The sequence below is a fragment of the Microcaecilia unicolor genome, chromosome 2 (genome assembly GCF_901765095.1).
Source record: "Microcaecilia unicolor chromosome 2, aMicUni1.1, whole genome shotgun sequence".
NCBI classification, from domain to species: domain Eukaryota; kingdom Metazoa; phylum Chordata; class Amphibia; order Gymnophiona; family Siphonopidae; genus Microcaecilia; species Microcaecilia unicolor.
In genome coordinates, this window is record NC_044032.1 from 297,255,536 (window position 1) to 297,277,796 (window position 22,261).

Consider the following 22,261-nt stretch of genomic DNA (forward strand, 5'->3'; position numbering starts at 1 on the left):
CTATGCATTCAGTTTAGATCTGCTGAATAGCAGGACAAAAATAAATGGACAGTGGTGGAGGTTGCTGACCATATGGATATTGGTGCTGAGTATATTATGGACCTCATTTTACAAGCCCTATTGGGTTTAATATATGCTTAAACTGGCACTTAAACATTTATCACATCCAGCACACTCAGTTTAGTGAAACTGACCATGCTCAATTTCACTAAAAGGAGCATGATGATGTGAGGGGAAGAGAGAGCACAGCAGGCAATGCGGCAGCGCCGCTGCAGACCAGCATTGGACGGTCTTCAGCTGGCGGGGGTTGGGGACTCCCACCAGCCAACTAGAGGCCCCGTGGCCCTACCTAGCTATGCCACTGCTCCATTTTACAAAGCCTGGGATATACACATATTAGACCCAAGTGCATGCAAATAGCAAGGGGGCAAATAGTAATAGTGACGCTGAGTCACTATTTCAGAAGATAGCTAAATGCCCATTCCTAAAAAAGATCCATATTGAGGATTGGACCTTCTCCCTAGCATGTTTAGGATTTGGTGACCAGCTGCTATTGATCAGCAACTCCACTGGAGAGATTGTGTGGAGTTGCCCCCTTAATCCCCAGATGTTTTTGGTGGTGGTGGTGGGGGGGGGGGGGGATCAGAAGGAAAGGCCAATTTTTAACTTTATGTGGGCCCCAGCTGATATTCAGTGCCAGGGCCTGCAAAGCTAAGTGGGTTAATTTAGGCCAGCTAGGGATGTGCATCCATCAGTACAAATTAAGGGCTCTTTTTATACAGCTGAACTACTGATTAGCGGCGCACTGAATGCGAAAAAGCCCATTCTATTCTCATGGGTTTCTTTGCATTCAGCTCACCGCTAATAATAGCACAGCTTTGTAAAAGGAGCCCTAAGTTTGGTTGGGCATCGTAAAGATTTTAGTGCATGTAAATTTGGTTATACATGTGTACCCCTATGAATTAAAATTATTACAAGGGATTTGTGCATGTTAAAAAGTTGTAATGTGTGTACTAGAAAAATAATTTAAACAAATATGTGAAACAAAAATAAAAAGCAAAACCTGAAAAGTGGGAAATGTTTCAGAAAAATCCCCAAAACAAACTATCCCTCTTTTTCCTCTCATTGAATGTTGATCAAGTATAATCTTCAACACATGTATTGACAACTATGGTGCACCAGTTCAGTCTGTGATCAGCTTTCCTCTTTCTTTAGCCCCTTTTTTCCAGATCTTGACAATTTGATGTGATCTACCTAGGCTGTTCTCTGTTCCCCTCTTTCTCTTTTACCCTGTGTCATGCTCTCTTATACTCAGGTGCCCTTTTACTAAGGTGTGCTAAACCCTAATGCGGACTTATCTTGCTGAAAAAGACATGCCGTAGGACATGCTATAGAATCTTACAGAACTTTCTCTATGTGTGCTAACTGTGCATAAAGGGGGCACCTACATGCGATTATAGTGGGTTTTGAAGGGCTCACATTTACCACCACAAGTGTAACAGGTAGGGGGGGGTGGGCCTGGATCCGCCTGCCTGAAGTGCACTGCACCCATTAAAACTGCTCCAGGGACCTGCATACTGCTGTCAGGGTGCTGGGTATGACATTTGAGGCTGGCAAGAAAAATGTTTAAAGCTTTTTTTTAGGGTGGGAGAGGGTTGGTGACCACTGGGGGAGTAAGAGGAGGTCATCCCCGATTCCCTCCGGTGGTCATCTGGTCAGTTCGGGCACCTTTTTGAGGCTTGGGTGCAAGAAAAAATGGCCCAAGTAAAGTCACCCAAGTGCTCGTCAGGGACGCCCTTCTTTTTTCCATTATCGGTCAAGGACATCCATGTGTTAGGCACGCACCAGTCCCACCTTTACTACGCTTCCAACATGCCCCTGTGAACTTTGGTCATCCCTGCGACAGAAAGCAGTTGAGGATGCCCAAAATTGGCTTTCGATTATGCTGATTTGGGCGACCCTGGGAGAAGGACGCCCATCTCCCGATTTGTGTCGAAAGATGGGCGCCCTTCTCTTTCGAAAATAAGCCTGATAGTCTTTCCTCTCCCTTTGTATAGATTGGTAGTACTTTGGAAAAAACTACAGTCTGAACCAAAGACTGTAGCTCCTCCTCCTTCCCCAGTTTCTAGAAACCTTATTGCACTTCAAGTACGCTATTGTTGGCTAGATCATTTGTCCTCAAGTGGATTATACTATCTGTGTTACAATTCTTACTCTCTTCTCTACAGTCAGTATTTAATTAGTATTCCTACTGGCAGAAGATCCTGAAAGGCATTTAACCTTGTTGTAAGCCATGGACTGTCTCCCTAAGGCTTTTCACTACCGGAGTCATAGGAGCAGAAACGCCATGTCATAAGATATCATGACTAGCCGAATAAGTTGCTTGGCCCCCTGAGGAAGCTTAATATATATAGCGAAACGGAGAGCCCCGTAGGGCAAGATTAAAAAGCTAAGTAACAATAAATACTGTTTCCAATGTCTGATATTGAAAAATAGATGTCTGATATTGAAAAATAAATGAGCAGAGTTTTTCAAGACCAAGGATTAAAACGGAGTCCAAAGTATGCTGGCGTCAAAGCACATGAAACATAGCAACGCCTAGCTAGGACTTATGAGGTCTTTTTCTCTGCTTGAAAGAAAAATAAAAAAATAATAAAAAAATAGATAGATACCATTTAACATTTTGATTAGAAATCTAAGAAATGTTCAGCTCATGATCCCTAAGATAATGCCATTTGATCATTGTTGCACACTAAACTTAGAATTTAAATCTAATATATTTTTTCAATCTGTTGTCCACAATGACTGAATTACTCCAAATATGAAACCCAGTATGTGTTCCTCTGATTAGGATTTTATTTTCCTTATTTATATTAACAAGCACTTCACTCTAAAATTCATCTGCTATTTAAATGCTCAGTCCCCAGTCTCCTCACATTCCCCAGCACCTTCTCACATTCCACTTCCTTCTAAATCTTCCCCTTTCTCCACCAAAATTCTTTCCTTTGTACTCTATTCTGCTGCTTTTCATTCTCTCATTCCCTCCTCTTCTGCTATCTACAATAACCCTTTTACCCATGTAGCAGTGATCACACACACAGTAAGTGGCCCAGAAAGATGTCTGAATTATGCCTCCGCTCTTTGGTTTCAGTGGCTTGGTGGGGTGGTCATATTCAAGTTGTACAAGACTACTGCACGGAATTGATGATAGAGTGAGTTGGATTCTGATGGGATGTCAATACTCTTTTTGAAGGAATGTGTAGGTCCTTTTATACTCCAAGACTAAAAATAAATGCTATGATTACTACCTGCCAATGTGCTGTCCTGATTCAGTACATGTGTCTAATACTAAGAATGTATTGTATGTACTGTCAAGAGGTAGTTGGTCTATTCTTAAATTACGATTGTATTTACAAGAAAAGGAAATGACATAAATACTTACTTGGCCACTGAACCTCATACATATAGCCCAAATTTTCTGGTGCAGTTACAAACATTTCATTATTGGTAACTGGAGGCCAGAATGGCACCATATTATATTGTCGATTATGTCCAATTGGGGCATTTTCCAATGGGTAAAGCGATATATCTGTTTATATATATAAGATATAGGTTACTAGTAACATGTGAAATATTTCAAACTGCACTTGAACTACAGATACATTCTCACTTGAAATAAGCTGTCGTAAAATGTCGTAATTTTGCTAGAATGCAAATATTTTCCCAGGGATGACAAGTTTAACTAGAGAGCAGCCTGTAAGTGTAATACTTTCTTAAAATAAATAGCTATATAGCAGAAAGACACATTTTATGCAGATACTGGTATTGTGGGCATAGCATAAACAGAGTTTAGAGGTTTTATTCAGTTTGTCTACCAACTACACATAGAAAACTTTGGAACTTAGAACTCTAAATAGGTGATGGGAAGGAATGGTATAAACCCTTTAGAGAAGTGCTTAATAAAGAGCAAAGTATTTAGTTTTATTTCTTTTTTGGTTCAAAAATGTATGGTACTGATTTCTATGCTTCCAAACATTACACTATTGGCTAGAATGTGTCCAAACTAAAAACAGCAAACACTTTTTATAGGGCTATGCATTCATTAGTCTGCATTCAGTTCATTAGCATACCTTAAATTGATTTAGGGCCCCTTTTACCAAGCTGTGGCAAAAGGGGGCCAGCACTGGTCTTGGCGTGTGCTTTACTCTCACACCGAGGCCCCTTTTTACTGCAGCTGGTAAAAGGGATGTCTCAACTTCCTGCAGGAAATGGCTGTGTGGCAAGTAAAGCACTTGCAGCATGGCCATATCAGGGGGAGCCCTTACTTCCACCCATTGAAGTAGCAGTAAGGGCTCCCGCATTAACCTGGCAGTAACCGGGCAGCGTGCGGCACTGTCCAATTACCGCTAGGTATATACCGGCGCTACAAAAATAAATAAATTTCTATAGCACCGGAAATGATGGTGCACTAGGGGTGAGAAATACTGCAGGGCTGATGCGGTAGCTCAGTGGTACTTCCTGTATAGTCAGTTGGGCGTACTGCCACTTAGTACAAGGAGCTCTTAGTGCATATTAAATCAATTTAAAATGTTAACCTGCAAATTAACAGACACTAAGGTAATTCTTGTATATTGAGAAAAGATTCTAAGTCATTTTTTTAATTAAAATGAATATGAGAAACAAACTATATATGAGGAAAACTACCAGATCATTAAAAGTTAGATTGCCCTAAGCATAAATACTGTCTTAAAGAAATATAGGATGTCCAAATGGTTTCTGATTGTGAGCAAATTAAATATGTTTTTTTGTTTTTTTTAACCTATGACATAATATTTTAGATCAGATACCAATGAGCCCACAGCACATTGACTGGGGAAAAGTTTTGTTACATCTCAATGATGGATCTTCCAGTTTAATTCTGTGAACCATTTGAATTGAATCATAATATAGTTTGGAAAGTGTTTTTTTTTAATCATAATTTAAAAGTTTCTGTGGAATGTACCAATGAAAATGGTATACATGGTTGTTAATGATTGGCTATCACCTGCCTGGTACCAAGATAAAGAACTTAGGGGAAAAGTTATCAAGGTGCAGTAAAAGTCATGTTTTTACTAGACCTTGACTTACCATTGGAGTCAGCAACCTGTGGTATAACAGTCTCGCAGGTTGCTGTCTACCATGGTAAATAAATTATGCTGTGCATGAGCCACATCTTATTGGGGCCATCAGAGATTTGTCCCCCCCCCCCCCCCGATCAAGGTTGATGGGGAAGCTCCCACTCCCTAAAAGGGTCTACCAGTATCTATTAGATTGTAAGCTCTTTGAGCAGGGACTGTCTTTCTTCTATGTTTGTGCAGCGCTGCGTATGCCTTGTAGCGCTATAGAAATGCTAAATAGTAGTAGTAGTAGTAGTAATTTTCATGGATGGTCCAGTGATAATCAGGCAGAAGTGATTCCCAGTCACTCCTGCCCTGGCTGGCACTCTCTTCACAGTGGTGCCCCTAGTGGTAGTCTCATGCTACTACCACTAGGGTGTCATGTTTCTGTATAGTTATTATGGTATGACATGCAAATGATGCAACATTTACCATGGCTTCCATTTTGCTCACGTGGTCTATTCACTAATAACATACTTAAGTTAGCCATTCAAAACTGAGTGTTTGCATAGTTATATTTAAGTCCATTTCAGCTACCAGCTAGTTGTTTGGTTGCACTTGAAAACCATCTTATGATGTGTGACTTAAACATAGCTGACTGCCTTATGTACTCTTTTTTTTTTTTTTTGCATTGAATATCAGCCTCCAGGAAATTGAAAAAGGGCAACTTATGGTTTTCATTGTCCTTACTTACCACAGTTTAGTTGTTAAGAGACATATGACAGACATGTCCAAGCAAACTGTGCTGTGTAAGAAACTTAATCTTACCAGCGCTGTGTCTTCTCAACCATTCATCAAAAACTGCATCAGTGAAACTGTGCAAAAGTACAAATATAGGATCATTGGGAGACACATGAGTTTGACCTCCAGTTCCATTCAGAAAGAGATGAGCCAAATTATGAAGGCTTCGAACTATAGGGTTATATTTCCCAGAAGGCTCACTGTAACCTAAAAAATGAAAATAATAAACAGATATCATACAAATAATTAAAACATTACTGGATACTTTTTGCTGTCATACTTTATAAAATTCTAAGTTCCATGATTGGACAAAATCCTAAATGTGCGCGATCTTAAATTCATCAGAGGACATAGACACAGGAAAAGATAGGAAACAATGCCAGATAAAGATCATCTGGTCTTTCTGGTCTGCCAATCTACTATCTACTCAATTCTACAATCCAGTTTTCTCCCTCTCTTCCTTATCCTGCCACTCCTCCAGAGTATAGATGTTTAGATTTGCAAACCTTTTCACAAAGGCTCTATGGAAAGGCTTGCTGACCATTTTAGCAGTTACATTCTGGACCAACTGGATCTGGTTTATATCTTTCTGATGGTGTGATCTCCATAATAATACGCCAGTACTCCAAATTAGCTCTCATTAGAGACTTTAGCAGAGTTAATAGCACCTCCTATTTCCTGCTGGTCATTCCTCTTCCTATGCATCCAAGAGTCCTTCTAGCCTTTGCTCTTGCCTTGTCATTATTGTTAATAATACTCCATTTCTTAGACACCTTGGGGCTGATATTCAGCCAGCAGGATGCAGCCTGCATCAGTGCTGCGGTGGGCACTGACTCTGGATATTCAATGCCAAGTGTTTCCAGTGACCGGCATTGAACATCCGGTTTCATTTTTGGCTGATGGAAATTAACCGGTTAATCTGATATTCAGCGCTAACCAGTTAAGTTCCTAGCAGTTAAAAATAGGACTGCTATTTATGTGGTCAATTTTAAACTGCTTAATCCAATATTGAATATTGGCGCTAACCAGCTACATCGCACGATATAGCCGGTTATCTGCTATGCGCTAACTGTGAATATTCAGTGGAAATAACCTGCTATCTCCTGCTGAATATTAGCAGATAGCAGGCTAAATGCTATTTAATCGGCCATGAGCCGTTCCTGGCTGGTTAAATATCATTGAATATAATTTATATCTGTCAGGATTTTTTTTTAAATGCATCTCAGCCACTTTAGCATTTATAACAAACTGTGTTTGTATTTTCTGTCTTTCCTATTTTGCCAATATCCTTTAAAGATACCTTATTTAATTCATGCATTCCTAGGGATCCCCAGCAACAAAAACCTCTATCATTAGTTTGTGGGGTCTGGGGATCCCTATCAGCCATAGTCCACCTGTTGACTACTCTTTTTTTTTTCAAGTGGAGTCCTCGTGCTTGCATTTTTTGTCAAATTTTGCCAAATTTACGCATTCTGGACTAAATTTTATAAATGGTACCTAAAAAATTGGCACTGAAACACGAGTTAAGAACTATTCTATAAATGTTGCTCAAAGTTAGGCGCTGTTTATAGAATAGCGCTTAGCACTGGGAACCGTGCCTAGTCCTAAGCAAAACCATTTAGACTAATGAAACCCTGGTTTAAATCCCACATCTGGATTTGGTGTAGATCCCCTAAATTCTATAACAATGCACATAAATTAAAGGAACACCCCTGATCTGCCCTTAACCCTCCCATAGCCCCTTTTTTGTACCCATGTTTAAAATTTAAATAATGAACATACATTTAATTAAAACCTATTACCACCAATAATTCTCTGTTAAAATTCCAATTATCGATGCTAATTGGCTCATTATACAATTAAATTGCATATGCAACTTAAAGCACCACTTATAGAATTCAGGAGTCTATATAACTGGCTAGTTTATCTACAGTTAAACCTTGTCTGGGTTTTAAGAATATCGGCAGTGTTTCAAAGTGCTTTTGTTGAAGTTTTTATTTGCATATCTATAGCCATTAATTTTCCTCTACTAATCTGCATCAAAAGCTGTGCTACTTCAGAATGACCAAGGCGTAAGAATTTGTAGGCTTATTCGACATTTTTACTACTTTGGAGCGCCTTTTTCATTGCTAGTTTGCCTTTGTAGTTATATAGCTCAAAAGCCATTATGTCATTAGTTCCCTCTCATCTTTAGTAGTTTGAAAGCTATTTGCAGCTACTGCTTCCCCATCAACCTGTTAGTAATATTTCTGATTTCTAATTTCTGCCCTGTTTTCATTTCTGATTCATTACCTTCGATTGAATTGCGAAAACTTTCTGAAGAATTGGAATAAAATGGTGGTGTGTCAAATAAGCCAACTTCTAAACAGAGCAGAACATCCTGTGGCTCAGGGAGATGCTGGACTATTGGTCTGGCTACATTTCCAGCAGGGTTTCTTCGAATGGGTCCACCCTCAGTACCTGAAACAGAAAGTCAATACAAAACAGACAAATATCAATAAAAGCAAGAGCAGGACATTTTCAAAAAGCTACATACAGGTATATATTATGTTTCAGAGTTCATCTTTTATGAAGCACTTGAACAGATCTTAGCACGTATTTATTATTGTAAGAGATTTTGAAGGTGGCTCTGAAATGGATACTTGAGATGAAAATACAGTTAGTGAAAGGAGTAGACTTTTTCTAGTGCAAAGAAAGCATCCAAAAAAGTTGATATAGAGGATTGGACTGAAACATTTTAGCCACTGTTTGATCTATTCTTTTGTGAGTTAATAATACATCCCTTAACACTGAAAATCCTGAAATTGAAAAATAACCCAGCAAATGAACTCATTGCGAAAAAAATGAGACCTGTGCTAAATTGGCATGTTAGTGGTAAAATAACATGTCTTAATGGTAGCCCACATTGATAACTAAACCCCTCAGTGACTAAACAGTCCACATTTATATATATATTATGGGGAGGGGAGGGGTTATTTAAGCACTAATATACCTGCTGACTGCCACATAAATATTTTTCAATATTGACTGAAATAGATTTTTTACAATTAATTTTCATGTGCAAAAGATCTCTAAACATTAGTGAGACTTACTGTTGCAGATGGTTCCTAATGTATCATAGTCGTCTATGTGTTCACACACAATTTGCCATTGTGAAAAGACAGAATTAAGACTTATCAGAGTAGAATCAAAGTTACTTCTTGCTCCCATCAGGTCATCATTGCAGATATCACACTTGCTTCCACCAATAGCGAAATTCCAGTAGGGAAGGGCAAATGACGGATCCTGTAGCATTTCCTGAATATTCAAACATATCTCTGTACATTAAAATCAATGGATGCACAGCTTTGATCATTTATAATACAGTAAGGGGAACAAGGTGTGGTAAAAGATACCCTTTACTGCAACTTGATTTCCCACAGGATTCAGCAACCTGCGAGATCCTGGTATCGCAGGTTGCTGCCCAACTCACAAGCACTGTTATTCCCACAGCCCAGAAGCATCAGGCTGCAAAACAACGGCCCAATGCTCCCAGGCCACTAGCTCATTGTCCCCCCAGGACTTCTGCCCCCTCCAACTCAAGCACCCCTGAAGCTGACCATGAGGGGCATTTTCAAAAGGACGTCCATGTTTTCATGAGGATGTCCTCGCAAACATCCCCATCCAGGGGTGGGGAAACCCGTATTTTCTAAACAAGATGTACGTCCATCTTTCATTTCGATAATACAGTCAGGGACGTCCAAATCCTGAAATTTGGTCGTCCTTAGAGATGGTCGTCCCTAGACTTGGTCATTTGCTTACATTAAATGTCATCTGCCATTTAGATGCCCAGTCTCCCAGTCTCGTAAGGTCCTCATAATTTTTAACAATCCTCCAGTGATTTAACCACTTTGAATAACTTTGTGTCATCAGCAAATTTAATTACCTCACTAGTTACTCCCATCTCTAGGTCATTTATAAATATGTTAAAAAGCAGCGGTCCCAGCACAGACCCCTGAAGAACCCCACTAACTACCCTTCTCCATTGATAATACTGACCATTTAACCATACTCTCTGTTTTCTATCTTTTAACCAGTTTTTAATCCACAATAGAACACTACCTCCTATCCCACGACTATCCAATTTCCTCTGGAGTCTTTCATGAGGTACTTTGTCAAACGCCTTCTGAAAATCCAGATACACAATATCAACTGGCTCACCTTTATCCACATGTTTGTTCACCCCTTCAAAGAAACGTAGTAGATTGGTGAGGCAAGATTTCCCTTCACTAAATCCATGTTGACTTTGTCTCATTAATCCATGCTTTTGAATATGTTCTGTAATTTTGTTGTTTATAATAGTCTCTACCATTTTGCCCGGCACCGACGTAAGAACATTTAACCATATATCTAACTGTTTAGTAGGTATGCTAAGGAAACATTGGCATATTATTAAATGCATTAAGCATTTCTCTGATAGTGATTTAATGGTTGCATTTAAAAGAAAGAAGAATTTAAGGTACATTTTAGTACCGTTTGCTTTATTATATACTATAACATCTTCAAGGAAATTACCACTTGGACATTTTAAATGTGGCTCTTGTTCAGTTTGTTCAGTTGATTTGGAAATCAAGGAGTTCAAACACACTATAAATGGAGATACATTTATATTATGTCAATTCTCGAATTGCAAGACTGTTTGAATTGTATATGCAAACTGTGCAAACTGCTTTATATTGGGAAGACTAAGCGGAGTTTGAACACAAGGACTGTTGAACACAAAAGTGCCATCAAAAGGAGCAAAAAGGATAAACCTTAGGTGAAACACTCTATATAGTTTAGCCATGGATTTGAGGACTACCGCTTTTTTGAACTAATCAGTCCAAGGACGAAGACTACTGGGTGATCTTGACAAGATTCTATTGAGGATAGAACAAAGATTGATTTTTAGATTTCAGACTGTCGTACCGCATGGATTGAACCAGGAGATGGACTTCTCAATCTTTCTGTGATTTTCTACAATATGTGAGTAGTTGTACCTGTTTATTTTTATGACCTATATTTATGTTTTCTGAGCTGTTTTACCTATTATTTTATCTGTAAGGTATTATTTGCATGTGTTGCTTTTATATTTTTCATGTTTGTAAGTTTTATTTTCCTTTTTTCTATGGATTTTGTGGTTGAGATGCCCAGTTCTTTCAAGTTTAAGGTGTTTTTGACCTTTCTACAACCTGTATGGTCTGGTTTATATTGGGGTCCGTTTACAAAAGCGCACTGAAAAATGGCTTGTAGTAATGTAGGCGTGGATTTTGGGTGCGTACCAATCCATATTTTAGCGCACCTGTAAAAAAGGCCTCTTTTTTGCCGAAAATGGACATGCGACAAAATCAAAATTACTGCGCATCCATTTTGGGTCTGAGACCTTACCGCCAGCCATTGACTTAATGGTAAAGAATCCTGGCAGTAATGACCTACACTTGTCAAATGCCACTTTTTGTTGAAAATAAAAAATATTTTTCAGACGCGCATATTGGACGCACGCCAAAAATGAAATTACCGCAAGAACCACATGGTAGTCAGGTGGTAACTTCATTTTGGCACGCATTGGGTGAGCATAGACGTTAATGTAGCTTAGTAAAAGGGCCCCATTGTTTGGTGAACCTGTGATGTCACTTCTGTTTCATGATTTCACTGGAATGCACATTTTCAAATGCATTATTTTCTTTAGCATTTTTTTTGGCTTATTGTGTATCTCTGGATCATTTTGAATTATTTCCTTCCACTTTTATATGTTTTAAATGAGTTTCTAAAGACTTATAACTTGTTTTTGGTTGTTTTTAGTAGCATTTTTATTGTGATTTTATTGAGAGTTTTTAAAAACTTTTTTTGACCCTTCAGCAATCATTATATACGAGAGCTATTATGCTTTTTATTTATTTTTTGGTATTTTTGTTGGTTAAAAACATTATATTTAGCTTTTTTATATACAGTTTTTTAACCTGCTCAATCAGTTGGATAACTTTTGACCGCTGGAGCTTCTATATCATGTGTGCCTTCAGCTCACTCTGTTTCATTCACTACTAACTTCTGCTGCTGCTTTTCAGGAGACAAAGTATGTGCTTGCTGTGTGTTTCCCACGCTAGTGCCTTTCTAACCTTACCGCAGATTTGTAAAAGAGCCCCTAAGGCAGGGGAAAAAATATCAGGGACACATGTGGGCTCATTTTCAAAAGAGATGGACGCCCACTTTTCGGCATAAATCGGAAGATGGACGTCCTTCTTCCAGGGATGTCCAAATCGGTGTAATCGAAGCTCGATTTAGGACATCTCCAACTGCACTCCATCGCAAGGATGGCCAAAGTTCAAAGGGACATGTCAGAGGCGTAGCGAAGGCGAGACTTGGGCATGCCTAACACTTGGATTTTCTTGACCCATAATAAAAAAAAACAAGGATGTCCCTGATGAGCACTTGGATGTTTTCACCCAGACCTGTTTTTCTTATGACTAAGGCACAAAAAGTTGCCCAAAATGACCAGGTGACCACCGGAGGGAATCGAGGATGACCTCCCCTTACTCCCCCAGTGGTCACCAACCCCCTCCCACCCTCAAAAAACATATTTTGTGCCAGCCTCAGATATCATACTCAGGTCTATGACAGCAGTATGCAGGTCCCTGGAGCACTTTTAGTGGGTGCAGAGCACTTCAGACAGGTGGACCCAACCCCACCCCCGCACCTGTTACATTTGTGGAGGAAACAGCGAGCCCTCAAAAACCCATCACAAACCCACTGTACCCACATCTACGCACCCCCTTTCACCCGTAAGGGCTATGGTAGTGGTGTTCAATTGGGGGGTAGTAGGTTTTGGGGGGGTTTGTGGGGCTCAGCACACAAGGTAAGGGAGCTATGTTCCTGGGAGCAATTTCTGAAGTCCACTGGAGTGCCCCCTAGGGTGCCTGGTTGGTGTCCTGGCATGTCAGGGGTACCAGTGTACTACAAATGCTGGTTCCTCTCATAACCAAATGGTTTGCATTTGGTAATTTTTGACATGGACGTCTTTGGTTTTGAGAATCGCTGAAAATCAGAAACGTACAAGTCTAGAGACATCCAAATCTAGGGACGGCAAAATTTAAGGATTTGTACGTCCCTGATGGTATTTTCGAAACGAAAGATGGACGTCCATCTTGTTTTGAAAATACAAGTTTCCCCACCCCTGGATTTGGACATTTTGCAAGGACGTCCACATCGCAACTTGGACGTCCCTTTCAAAAATGCCCCTCCACGGCAACTACTATAGTGTAGTAGTATATTTACATCTGTGGGTTTCCCAACGAAGGCTTACTGCTCGCTCTTCTGAGACTACCACTGTCTAAACACGGCTGCCATTGGTAGTACTGTCATGAGTGCGTGCCATTTCCAGGGGGAAAAAGAAATGGCTTGTGCAGCGATAACCTGGAAGTAATTGGGCATCGCTGCACGCTGTCCGGTTACCGCTTGGTTAGTGTGGGAGCTCTTATTGTGACCTCAATGGATAGCGGTAAGGGCTCCCCATTGCATGGCCATGTGTGTCTGGAGGCTTTTTTACCCACTGAGCTAAAAAGGGCCCTGGTGAGAGGGTAAAACAACCCTCGCGGCTAGCACAGGGGCCCTTTTCCCGCAGCTTGGTAAAAGGACCCCATAGTGACTATACTTTAATAATTAGATCCAAAAGGTTGAGTAACATTAATATATAGTGGTTAGATCACCGGTCTTGCAATCCAGAGGTGGCCAGTTCAACTACTGCTGCTGCTCCTTGTGATCTTGGGCAAGTCATTTAACCCTCAATTGCCTCAGGTACAAACTTAGATTGTGAGCCCTCCTGGGACAGAGAAATATTCAGAGTACCTGAATACCTGAATAAGAGCTGTTGGATATCAACAGTTGAGACCAAATATTTCTTCTCTTGTACAATATTCTTTTGAGAATTTTTATATTTTTCATTGTTGTTCAGTAAATGATATCAGAGTCTGCAGAGTCAGGTTGTCCTGGTGGCAGAGTGGAGGAGTGGCCTAATGGTTAGGGTGGTGGACTGTGGTCCTGAGGAACTGAGTTCAATTCCCACTTCAGGCACAGGCAGCTCCTTGTGAGTCTGGGCAAATCACTTAACCCTCCATTGTCCCATGTAAGCCGCATTGAGCCTGACATGAGTGGGAAAGCGCGTGGTACAAATGTAACACTACTACTATTAAACATTTCTATAGCGCTACTTGACTTACGCAGCGCTGTACAAATTAACATGAAAAGACAGTCCCTGCTCAACAGAGCTTAGAATCTAAATTGGACAGACGAACAGACAGCTAGTGGTGGGGAAATTGCAGTGGTAGGGGTGATAAGTGAGGGTGTTGAGTAAGAGAGTCATGGTTAGAAGTCGAAAGCAGTAGCAAAGAGGTGGGCTTTAAGCCTAGACTTGAAGACAGCCAGAGACTGAGCCTGACGTACTGGCTCAGGGAGTCTATTCCAGACATAGGGAGCAGCGAGATAGAAGTAACAAAAAAACATCTATAATAGAGCAGGTCTAGACAAAGTTTCTTAGGATCTAGGAGCCAGACTTGGAACAACTGAAATTTTTATTCATTTTATGCACATTTATAAATTACACATTCACAATTTGCTCAAGATGATGCATAACAAGTTAGTTAACATGCTAGCAGGGAAGGAGCAGATTGAAGGCAACTGCTCTCCCCTTCGCCCACCCACCTACAGTCTATCTGGCAATGGAGAGAGGTTTTAGGCTGTGGTTGATGGGGGCAACGGGAGAGAAGTCAAAGCTGTAGCTACTAAAAGTGGATGGGATGGTGCACCCACCCACCTACCTCCAAAAGCTGTATCCTTAACTTCTCTCCATCACCTACCTGCCCTCAGAAGCCGCAGTTTTAACATCTCCCCATTGCTAGTCCCATCCACTACCAGCAAATGCAGTGACTCTTCTTCACCTACCCAGCCACCCCAGCAGAAACCTTGGCTTACATCCCCATCCACAGCAGTAGCCTCTGAATCTCTTCTCTACCCCCAAAACAGTAGCTTCTCTCAATTCCCACTCCTTCCCCCCCCCCAAAAAAAAAAATCCAAGATTCTTAAAAAAACTTACATTGATCCTACTGTAATCCTTGGTTAAAATAGAGATCATTGGCAGAGGCCCTGGCTGAGATGAGCACAGCCCAAGGAGAAATGTGGGAATCATTTTCATAACAAAAATACCCTGATTTGCAGATCTAAAGAATGGGGAGGAGTTTGGCAGATAATAAAAGGAGAAATAAAGTGCTGGAATTCATCCTTGGTTGCCTAGATTCTAAGCTATTACAAGCTCCCTGCCAAGTGACCCGTAGCAAAACAAAGGGGATCCCGAATTGCTAACTCCATTTAAGCTGATCCAAGAGGGGGACAGTAGTGGTTGAGTTCATAGAAGCTGGTGAAAGAGCCAGAACTCAGGTGGATTGGGGAGTCTAGCCCATAACTTGGATTCAAGGTATGATGCACTCTACCCACAACCGGGTGTAGCTATTTGGTAGCACCTACAAATGAAGATAGCCATACAAGGAGTTTCAACCCAACTTGTGTAAGATGAAGTTAGTCCTGAAGTTCCATCTGGCTGAAGGATAGGCATCCAAAAAACAAGGCAAGCGATCTGCAAAATCCAATATGGAAAAAGAAGCCAGCAGATCAATATAACATCAGAAAGATTTTATTGAAGATACCGCATGTAAACAAATTGCCCGACACAGGCCGTGTTTCGCCCACCAAGGGCTGCGTCAGGGGCTACAATAAACAAACAGATTGAATTATAATAAATAAAACATCAAATTTAAAATATAAAAACAACATACTTAAAATATAAAAACAACATACCACCATAGTTGTTCATGAATATATGAGAAACTATGGTGGTATGTTGTTTTTATATTTTAAGTATGTTGTTTTTATATTTTAAATTTGATGTTTTATTTATTATAATTCAATCTGTTTGTTTATTGTAGCCCCTGACGCAGCCCTTGGTGGGCGAAACATGGCCTGTGTCGGGCAATTTGTTTACATGCGGTATCTTCAATAAAATATTTCTGATGTTATATTGATCTGCTGGCTTCTTTTTTTCCATGAGGGATAGGCATTGCAGGGTTGTGACTGAGAGTATAGCTTTGAAAGAGAACCCACCCTTTGCTAAGATTCCTACTGGGTGCAGAAAGGAAGTACCCATTGATGATGGAGATTTGATTTGAAGTTATATGAGATATTTCTTCTGACTGTGTTAAAGAAGATCATTGCTACAGAGTTGTTGTTTTGTTACAGTTCAATAAAGTTCCAGTTATCTGCTAACCTCCTGTTGGTGCTGTGTGGTTCCTGGACTGGAAGCTGCAGGGAACCAGGAGGGGTTTCACAGGTTAACCCAGGGTGAGGCTTGGGTTACGCTACCAATAGGGCTGCTGAAAAATCATATCCTTAACAACAATGCTCTTTATGGGCTGCTTCTGCGGTTGCTAGTGCTCCAAGTATTCTCCTGATCAAGGTGGCTCCATGTGTACCCCCTCTTCAGGGTGAATACTCCCAAAATTCTCTCTCTCTCTCTCTCTCCCTAGTAAAAACATATACAAACTCATAGCTCTCTCTCTCTCTCTCTGTCTTCCACCAGCACATGCACACACATAGGAGACAACTTTACAGAATGATTGGCAGTGTTAAGCCTCTCACAAATTATCTCTCCTTGGATATAGTGAAGAGATTTGGGGTGCTCAAACTTCCATAGAACTGGAAGCTATGCACACCCATAGCATTCTTTCTGCCTCCCCCGGCACACTTACACACATAAACACACACACACACACACACACACACACACACACACACACACACACACACACACACACACACACAGTTCTCCTTCTCTCCCCAACACCCCCCCCCCCCCCCCAATTGATCTCTGTCAATCACCACCTGAGGTGATATTTCTCCTTTCTCTGTTCATACCCGTTTTTACACAAATAAACAATCCTACTCCCTAATCATCAATCAGGTGTCTGGGTAGCTCACCTTCACCATCTGAGGCCCAAACCTCTCACTCCATCGACCCTACCTCCCAGCTCCAGCCCAGTAACAAGCAGAAGAAGGAAAGAAGAGTAGCTATGCAACAGGCCATATCCTCCTCCTCTGCCTCTTTGGCATTAAATGCAAAATTTGTACCATGTGGTTCAAATTTTACATTCCATAAACCAACTCTTCCTCTCTACTAAACCATAGCTTGCATGGACATTAAAAAACTCTTCCTCCCTATGATTTCCTCATGTGTCTGTCATATTTGAACTTTATTCTACCATGCCATTACTTTTGTATTTGTTCATACTGGAATTGGCAAATGCCTTACAGTACTATATAAGCCACATTGAGCCTGCAACTAGGTGGGAAACTGTGGGATACAAATGAAACAAATAAATAAATACCAAGTGGCAGAAGAGGAGGCTGTGGCCTGATGTGCAACTGCGCTGCTTTCCTTCTACTTCTATTCAGTGCCTGCCGGGGACTTGTGATGGGTAGGGTTGCCAAATTTTTTACAGAGAAAAAAACAGATGCCTCCCTTGTCCCACCCTATGCCACGCCCCAAGTCCCTTCCCTCACCCTGCCCCTTTACAACCAACTGTCCACACTAGGGTTGCCATCTCCAGTGTTGTTCAAAGTACTAGGTCAAAGTATTTAATTAAAAGTATGAATAAATATATATTTTAATAATTAAAAGAATAGCGAAGAACGTATTAAAAATTTTACTTCAGTGAATGTAAAAAAATATACTGCCTGATATAATACATTTTGAGTAAAATGTAAAAGTATTGAAACTGCAATGAATGCAACTATTGTTAACATTTTTATCCCAAAAGCTTTATTGCTCTACAATCCATTTTGCGACTGTGCTTGTGAAGTCATTAATCTAACACAGCTAAAAAGGTGTTCAGCAACTACACTAGCAGAAAGTAGAATGTTCACACTGATAAAAAATTTTTTTTCTTCAGATCAAGTCAGGTTGAAATATTAATGATATCTTCATTAATATTGCAACCTGACTTGATCGGATGAAACCTGACTGGGTCTGCAGGTTTTGATCAAGGGAATCTCTGATTACCTTCTGTTTAGCAAAAAATACTTCATTATTATCTGCATTAGAAGTAGTGCTGTATACTTCATCACTTGCATTTTCATCTTTATCTTCGTTATCGTCATGATGTCCAATTACAAAGAAGACTTTCACAAAGTTGGAATCATTATCTATTGTTGCAAAAAAATGTTGTCTGATTGCAAACTCTGTTTGAATATCTTTGAGAACTGATGCAAGAACATTAAATGTGTGAGAACCCTTCAGTTTTAAGCCTAGACAAGCAGGTTTCCTTACCAAAGATTATCAATCCAGTGGACAGTCACCCCAATGTAAAATTTTCCATGGGATGACCAGCAGTCTGCTATGGTAGAGATATATGTCTCTTTACCATAAATTGCAACCAGCTTCAGCTTCATCTTTGCTTTAAAGTGACCCAACTCATCACTGTTCTGTATGGCTGGAGACCAGTAACCAGTTCAACAACCACAGAAACACCACTCTTTCTCTTGGCTATATTCACTGAACAGCAAAATTTAAGATTAGATGATCCACTGCATGATAATGTTTGCAATAGCAAAATTCTGTTCCTGGTTTTACTGTTTCATTTGGTTTAGTGAGGAACCATCATTTATATCTCACTTCTGTTTTTACTTTTAACTTCAAGCATCAGATGTAACCGAGTAAAAGTAATAACAATTAATGAAATTATGACTTCAGTAAAAGCAAAAGTAACAAAAGTAATCCTGCACTTCTTTGCATGTAAAAGTGACAACTTTTACTTCAGTACAGTAACTAGTTACATTTACTTAGTTACTATACAACACTGACCATCTCAGAAGAAAAAATTACACATGTATATACATTCTATGATTATTTCACAAACCCTGTCTGATGTTATGACAAACTAAAATTAAATTATAATTTTGAAGTCACCTCAGTAAGGCCAACACACAATCTCTCCACTGCAAAACAGCACAAACTTCTGTAAAAATGCACTCAGAACCTTACTGTACCGTAACAGCACAAACTTCCGGGACTCAAAAAGCCACAACCTTATCTCTGAAAAGGCAGCACCATAAATATTACTTTGTGCCTAAAACACCATCTACTGAGTAATCAGAACATATGGACTACAAATCTCTACATAGAAACTATATGCTAGCAGAATAATGCACCTTGTTCACACATGCAAAACACAGACAGATCCTCAACAAATATAAAACAAGAAACCACAGACCGGTAATAGAGATATGAAAGCAAAAAACTGAACTGGAAACCTCAAAGAGTCAGACTGCTTACACAGCAATACTAGAAAAGCAGAAATGGAAAACGGAAATGCATGCTATCAGAGATGCACCTTTCCAAAGCAAACATGGTCCAATTGATAAATTTTAAAACATATTTTTTTTCTACCTTTGTAGTCTAAGCATTTTATTTTTCCATTCAATTTGGTCTGTAAATCTTTTATTTCTCTTTGTTTTTCCTGCCTTTCCCCATCTTCTCTTTGTGTCCCTATCTATCCTGTTCAGCATTTCTCCTGTGTCCTTGTCCCTATCCTTCCCCCTGTAATCAACAGTGCTCCTCTGTGTTCCTATCCCACCATTTTTCCAGATTTGTCATGTGGTCCTCTCTCTATTCATGCCTAGCATCTATCTGTGCCCAGTCCCTCCCTCTAACTGTGGGTTCAGTATCTCTCCTCCTCTGTTCTGTCTCTCTCTATCTCTCCTTTCTTGTGCTGAACCTGCCAGGAAGAGAGAAAATCTCCATTTCCACCCAACCCTCCCTCTCCAGGGTCCAGCACATCTCCTTCTTCCTCTAGCCTCCCCCATCCAGGGTCTAGCACATCTTCATCTCCTCCCAGCCCCCCACCAGGGTTCAGCACATCTCCATCTCCCTCCAGGATCCAGCATATCTTCTCCCTCTAGCCTCCTCCATCCATGGTCTAGCATACCTTCATCTCCTCCCAGTCCCCCACCAGGGTTCAGCACATTTCCATCTTCCTCCAGCCCCTCTCCAGGGTTCAGCAGATCTTCATCTTCTCGCAGCCCCCTCCCCAGGGTTCAGCACATTTCCATCTTCCTCCAGCCCCTCTACAGGGTTCAGCAGATCATCTTTTCGCAGCCCCTCCCCAGGGTCCAGCACATTTCCATCTCCCTCTACCCACCCCCCCCCCCCACTGGATACAGCACATCTCAATGTCCCTCTTCCTCCCTCCCCCCTGATGGGTCCAATATATCTCCTTCCCTCATCAACCCCCCCCCCCCCCTCACTCCTGAGTACAATGACTCTCTTTTATTCCCAAACTCCCTTTCCTGGAACCTCTAAACTCAACTCAATCATCATCATCATCATCAGTAGTGATTAAGCATTCTACTCTGGCTTACATCAGGACCTTCCCTCTGTTGGGTCTTGTCTACTGTGAGGTAATATTATGCTTCTGCTCAGGCAGGACCAACAGAGGGAAGGCCCCAACGTTGGTCAGAACAACACGCCTTAATCACTACGACTGCTGGTGATCAAGGAGAGCTTAGAGGACCATAGGGGAGAGACAAATTCGGGAGCATGGAGGTGGGAACAGAGAGGAAGATGCTAGCTGGTCCTAGTGGGAGAGAGAGAGAGAGAGAGGGACTGCAGGCAGGGACAAAAAAAGTATTTTGGGGGTACAAAATCTAGGCACCAGGTCTGATTTTTTATGTGCCATGCAGGCTTATTTTTGAAAGAGATCACCGGCGATCTTCTGACACAAACTGGGAGATGGCCGGCCATCTCCTAAAACTGGCCAAATCGGTATAATCAAAAGCCGATTTTTGGACACACTCGCCGGCATTCTGTCGCGGAGGCAGCCAAACTTCAAGGGGGCGTGTCAGCAGGGTAGTCAAGGCGGGATGTGGGCGTGCTTACGAGATGGCCGGCTTCAGCTGATAATGGAAAAAAGAAAACCGGCGATGATGAGCATTTGGCCGGTTTTACTTGGTCTATTTATTTTCACGACCAAGTCTCAAAAAGATGCCCAAACTGACCAGATGACCACAGGAAGGAATCGGGGATGACCTCCCCATACTCCTCCAGTGGTCACCAACCCCCTCCCACCAAAAAAAAAAAACTTTAAAACATTTCCTTCCTAGGAGGGGAAGCCAGTCGGCCAGCTCGTAAAAAAAAAAGGATCTTGCTGATCAGTTATGTTATGACTTACTTGTTCTGGAGTGCTGTATTTTGTGATACTGTTTTGAGAAATGTTCAAGAAAGACTTCATACAAATTAAAAAAGTCCCTGCCGTTCATTTTCCCTTGATGGCCGTCCCTGACGTGCACTTCCCTACTTCCCTTAATAGCCGTCTTTCTCTCCGAAAGTGCACTTCTCTTAATGGCCGGCTTTCTCCCCAAACAGGGGGATCAAAACAGTTTTTTTAGTAGTAACAGTGGGATTTGAACCAGCCACCTCTGCATTATAAGAGCCATGATGTAACCACTTGGTCACAGCTCCACTTACTTGGGTGCCCTTCCCTTTTGATTATACCCCTTCAGATCTCTCTCAGCCAATCACAGTGTGTTAAGCTGTCTGTGAGTGGCTGAAAGAGACCTGTAGGGGTATAATCAAAAGGGAGGGACACCCAAGTAAGTGGAGCTGTGGCCAAGTGGTTACATCACTGGTGTTGTAATGTAGAGGTGACTGGTTCAAATCCCACTGTTACTACAAACAAAGCAGTGTGCAAAAACTTTTGATTTCCCTGTTCAGGGAGAAAGATGGCCATTAAGAGAAGTGCAGGTCAGGGACGGCCATCAAGGGAAAATGCACGGCAGGGACTTTTTTCATTTGTATGAAGTCTTTCTTGAACATTTCTCAAAACAGTATCACAAAATGCAGCACTCCAGAACAAGTAAGTCATAACATAACTGATCAGCAAGATCTAAACATCCAGAAGTACCAGTGCACTACGAATGCTGGCCCCTCCCACGGCCAAATGCCTTGGATTTGGCCGGGTTTGAGATGGCCGGTTCCAGTTTCCATTATCGCTGAAAAACAAAGTCGGCCATCTCAAACCTGGCGATCTGTGGCATTTGACCGGCCCCAACCGTATTATCGAAACAAAAGTTGGCCGGCCATCTTTTTCGATAATACGGTTCCGGCCAGCTGTTGCGGCGCCGCCACAATAGATCGCCGGCGATCGATTTCGCCGGCGCCGTTTGATTATGCCCCTCATGGTGACCTGGCATCTGGGGTTGCTCAAGCTCTGTAATAGGGAATGGCTAGAAGAGAGTAACAGGTTCTCAAC

General features: G+C 41.2%; 1 protein-coding gene across 1 annotated transcript in view; it reads right to left on the reverse strand.

Annotated features, from left to right (window-relative positions):
• The window catches only part of TYRP1 (tyrosinase related protein 1), a 30,644-nt gene that overhangs the window by 2,310 nt on the left and 6,073 nt on the right, over positions 1-22,261 (reverse strand). Inside the window, exons 4-7 of the mRNA XM_030192442.1 lie at positions 8,990-9,194; positions 8,190-8,357; positions 5,925-6,104; positions 3,443-3,589 (exon numbers count right to left, since the gene is read on the reverse strand). Coding sequence (XP_030048302.1) covers positions 3,443-3,589; positions 5,925-6,104; positions 8,190-8,357; positions 8,990-9,194 — 700 coding nt within the window. The remainder of the gene's footprint in view (positions 1-3,442; positions 3,590-5,924; positions 6,105-8,189; positions 8,358-8,989; positions 9,195-22,261) is intronic.